This window comes from Nerophis ophidion, linkage group LG03 (assembly GCF_033978795.1).
Source record: "Nerophis ophidion isolate RoL-2023_Sa linkage group LG03, RoL_Noph_v1.0, whole genome shotgun sequence".
Lineage (NCBI taxonomy): Eukaryota > Metazoa > Chordata > Actinopteri > Syngnathiformes > Syngnathidae > Nerophis > Nerophis ophidion.
The window spans coordinates 10,811,301-10,816,300 of record NC_084613.1 but is presented as its reverse complement, the minus strand read 5'-3'; the positions used below and the strand labels follow the sequence as shown (position 1 = coordinate 10,816,300).

Sequence of the window (5,000 nt, the reverse complement as noted above, 5' to 3'; positions counted from 1 at the left end):
ATATAATCTCACTAAAACACTAGTAACACAATAAGCAGATAAGGGATTTTCCAGAATTATCCTAGTAAATGTGTCTAATAACATCTGAATCGCTCCCACTGTATAGTCTATTTTTTTTTAGTCCTTTATTCACTCTAACTATCCTCATCCACGAATCTTTCATCCTCGCTCAAATTAATGGGAAAATTGTCGCTTTCTCGGTCTGAATCGCTCTAGCTGCGGGTGGCCATGATTATAAACAATGTTCAGATGTGAGGAGCTCCACAACCTGTGACGTCACGCGGACATCATCTGCTACTTCCGGTACAGGCAAGGCTTTTTTATTAGCGACCAAAAGTGGCGAACTTTATCGTCAATGTTCTCTACTAAATCCTTTCAGCGAAAATATGGCAATATCGCGAAATGATCAAGTATGACACATAGAATGTACCTGCTATCCCCGTTTAAATAAGAAAATCTCATTTCAGTAGGCCTCGTGTTTAGCATGACAGGAGACACCGTTCTAAATAGCGGAACTATTTATTTGCTACCCAAGTTTCCCTCCGGAGCTCTTAAGGTGAAACGCATGCACAGTCGCATGCTGCTCCGACTCCTGACAGCGAATTAAATATTACCAACATGTTGGACGTAAATACTTAAATTAACAATAAAGTCTTTTAAAAACAGCACCCAAAGTCAAGATGGAGGTCCTCGGAGGCGAGTTTTGTAACATGTCTCCGCAGGAACTGGCGGCTCCTGTCAACACCATAGCGGTAGGTTGAACGCCGCGACTACACACAATAAAACATAAAGAAAATAACTACAACTCGACTTTAGCGACATTCTTGTTAATGCCTAACTTGTGTGTATTTTTTTTTAAAATGCAGCTAATAATTGTAATTAATAAATTATCTGCTTCGTTTACGCACTTTAGCTGAAGACGAATGCAGCTTCCGGTCGTTTGGAAGATTTTTTTTTAATATATATATATATATATATATATATATATATATATATATATATATATATATATATTATTTTTTAAATTAATTTATTCATTGTTATTTTGAAGTTGTATATGCTCCCAACCGTTTTGTTTTGTGCTTAATTCCTCAGGATAAATGGAAACTATTGCCTGCCTTCTTGAAGGTAACGAACCCGTGGGTCTACTTTGTGTATTCAAATCTTTTTTTTTAACCTTTTTTTTTTAATTGATTGAAACTTTTATTAGCAGATTGCGCAGTACAGTACAATACACATTGACCACTACATGGTAACATAAGTTGGGGTACACGTTTCCATGAATTGACTAACCTGGACCCCGACTTAAACAAGTTGGAAAACCTATCCGGGTGTTACCATTTAGTGGTCAATTGTACGGAATATGTACTCTACTGTGCAATCTACTAATACAAGTTTCAATCAATCAATCTAAACCAATCTAAGTCCAAGACTAGATGTGACCAATATAAGTCCAAGACTAGATGTGACCAATATAAGTCCAAGACTAGATGTGACCAATATAAGTCCAAGACTAGATGTGACCAATATAAGTCCAAGACTAGATGTGACCAATATAAGTCCAAGACTAGATGTGACCAATATAAGTGCAAGACTAGATGTGACCAATATAAGTCCAAGACTAGATGTGACCAATATAAGTCCAAGACTAGATGTGACCAATATAACTCCAAGACTAGATGTGACCAATATAAGTCCAAAACTAGATGTGACCAATATAAGTCCAAGACTAGATGTGACCAATATAAGTCCAAGACTAGATGTGACCAATATAAGTCCAAGACTAGATGTGACCAATATAAGTCCAAGACTAGATGTGACCAATATAAGTCCAAGACTAGATGTGACCAATATAAGTCCAAGATTAGATGTGACCAATATACGTCCAAGACTAGATGTGACCAATATAAGTCCAAGACTAGATGTGACCAATATAAGTCCAAGACTAGATGTGACCAATATAAGTCCAAGACTAGATGTGACCAATATAAGTCCAAGACTAGATGTGACCAATATAAGTCCAAGACTAGATGTGACCAATATAAGTCCAAGACTAGATGTGACCAATATAAGTCTAAGACTAGATGTGACCAATATAAGTCCAAGACTAGATGTGACCAATATAAGTCCAAGACTAGATGTGACCAATATAAGTCCAAGACTAGATGTGACCAATATAAGTCCAAGACTAGATGTGACCAATATAAGTCCAAGACTAGATGTGACCAATATAAGTCCAAGACTAGATGTGACCAATATAAGTCCAAGACTAGATGTGACCAATATAAGTCCAAGACTAGATCTAACAAATTTAAGTCTAAGACTATATGTGACCAATCAAAGTCTAAGACTATATCAAACCAATCTAAGACTATCAATCAATCAATCAATGTTCATTTATATAGCCCTAAATCACTATTGTCTCAAAGGGCTGCACAAACCACAACACAAACCACTACGACATCCTCGGTAGGCCCACATAAGGGCAAGGAAAACTCACACCCAGTGGGATGTCGGTGACAATGAGGACTATGAGACCCTTGGAGAGGACCACATATGTGGGCACCCCCCTCTAGGGGACTAGATGTGACCAATCTAAGTCTAGGTCTAAATCAATCTAAATCTGAGACTACATGTGACCAATCTAAGTCCAAGACTAATCTTGACCAACTAAGTCCAAGACTAATCTTGACCAACTAAGTCCAAGACTAATCTTGACCAACTAAGTCCAAGACTAATCTTGACCAACTAAGTCCAAGACTAATCTTGACCAACTAAGTCCAAGACTAATCTTGACCAACTAAGTCCAAGACTAATATGACCAACTAAGTCCAAGACTAATCTTGACCAACTAAGTCCAAGATTAATCTTGACCAACTAAGTCCAAGACTAATCTTGACCAACTAAGTCCAAGACTAATCTTGACCAACTAAGTCCAAGACTAATCTTGACCAACTAAGTCCAAGACTAATCTTGACCAACTAAGTCCAAGACTAATCTTGACCAACTAAGTCCAAGACTAATCTTGACCAACTAAGTCCAAGACTAATCTTGACCAACTAAGTCCAAGACTAATCTTGACCAACTAAGTCCAAGACTAAATCTGACCAATCTTAAATCCAACACTAGATTTTTCCAATCTAAGTCTAAGACTAGATGTGACCAATCTAAGTCCAAGACTAAACTTGACCAACTAAGTCCAAGACTAAACTTGACCAACTAAGTCTAAGACTAAACTTGACCAACTAAGTCTAAGACTAAACTTGACCAACTAAGTCCAAGACTAAATCTGACCAACTAAGTCCAAGACTAAATCTGACCAACTAAGTCTAAGACTAAATGTGACCAATCTTAAGTCCAACACTAGATTTTTCCAATCTATGACTAAGACTAGATGTGACCAATCTAAGTCCAAGACTAAACTTGACCAACTAAGTCCAAGACTAGATCTTTCCAATCTAAGTCTAAGACTACATGAGACCAATCTAAGTCCAAGAGTAGATCTAACCAATCTAAATCTAAGATTAGATGTGACCAATCTAAGCCTAAAACTAGGTGTGACCAGTCTAAGTCTAATACTAGATCTAACCAATCTAAGTCCAAGACTAGATCTAACCAATCTAAGTCTAATACTAAATGTGACCAATTTAAGTCTAGGTCTAAATGTGACCAATCTAAATCTGAGACTAGATGTGACCAATCTAAGTCCAAGACTAAACTTGACCAAGTAGGTCTAAGACTAGATCTTTCCAATCTAAGTCCAACACTAGATCTTTCCAATCTAAGTCCAACACTAGATCTTTCCAATCTAAGTCCAACACTAGATCTTTCCAATCTAAGTCCAACACTAGATCTTTCCAATCTAAGTCCAACACTAGATCTTTCCAATCTAAGTCCAACACTAGATCTTTCAAATCTAAGTCCAACACTAGATCTTTCAAATCTAAGTCCAACACTAGATCTTTCCAATCTAAGTCCAACACTATATCTTTCCAATCTAAGTCCAACACTAGATCTGACCAATCTAAGTCCAAGACGAGGTCTAACCAATCTAAGTCTAAGACTATATGTGACCAATCAATGTCCAAGACTAGATCTAACCAATCTAAGTCAAAGACTATATGTGACCAATCTAAGTCTAGGTCTAAATCAATCTAAATCTGAGACTGTGTGACCAATCTAAGTCCAAGACTAAATTTGACCAACTAAGTCCAAGACTAAATTTGACCAACTAAGTCCAAGACTAAATCTGACCAACTAAGTCTAAGACTAGATGTGACCAATCTAAGTCCAATACTAGCTCTTTCGAATCTAAGTCTAAGACTATATGTGACCAATCTAAGTCCAAGACAAGATGTGACCAATCTAAGGGTAAGACTAGATCTAACCAATCTAAGTCTAAGACAAGATGTGACCAATCTAAGACAAGATGTGACCAATCTAAGACAAGATGTGACCAATCTAAGACAAGATGTGACCAATCTAAGTGTAAGACTAGATCTAACCAATCTAAGTCTAAGACAAGATGTGACCAATCTAAGACAAGATGTGACCAATCTAAGACAAGATGTGACCAATCTAAGACAATATGTGACCAATCTAAGTCTAAGACTAGATCTAACCAATCTAAGTCTAAGACTAGATGTGACCAACTAAGTCTAAGACTAAATATGACCAATCTAAGTCTAAGACAAGATGTGACCAATCTAAGACAAGATGTGACCAATCTAAGTCTAAGACTAGATGTGACCAATCTAAGTCTAAGACTAGATGTGACCAATCTAAGTCTAAGACTAGATGTGACCAATCTAAGTCTAAGACAAGATGTGACCAATCTAAGACAAGATGTGACCAATCTAAGTCTAAGACTAGATGTGACCAATCTAAGTCTAAGACTAGATGTGACCAATCTAAGTCTAAGAATAGATCTAACCAATCTAAGTCTAAGACTAGATACGACCAATCTAAGACTATATGTGACCAATCTAATTCCAAGACTA

The 5,000-nt window shown here is 36.9% G+C and overlaps 2 protein-coding genes across 2 annotated transcripts in view; one reads left to right on the top strand and one right to left on the bottom strand.

Moving 5' to 3' along the window:
* The window catches only part of LOC133549110 (galactose-specific lectin nattectin-like), a 40,034-nt gene that overhangs the window by 21,974 nt on the left and 13,060 nt on the right, over window positions 1–5,000 (bottom strand). The window lies entirely within an intron of this gene.
* Window positions 552–5,000, top strand: part of polr3b (polymerase (RNA) III (DNA directed) polypeptide B) — a 99,660-nt gene continuing 95,211 nt past the window's right edge. Inside the window, exons 1-2 of the mRNA XM_061894246.1 lie at window positions 552–752; window positions 1,096–1,128. Of these exons, the coding sequence (XP_061750230.1) occupies window positions 681–752; window positions 1,096–1,128 (105 nt within the window). The 5' untranslated portion in view covers window positions 552–680. The remainder of the gene's footprint in view (window positions 753–1,095; window positions 1,129–5,000) is intronic.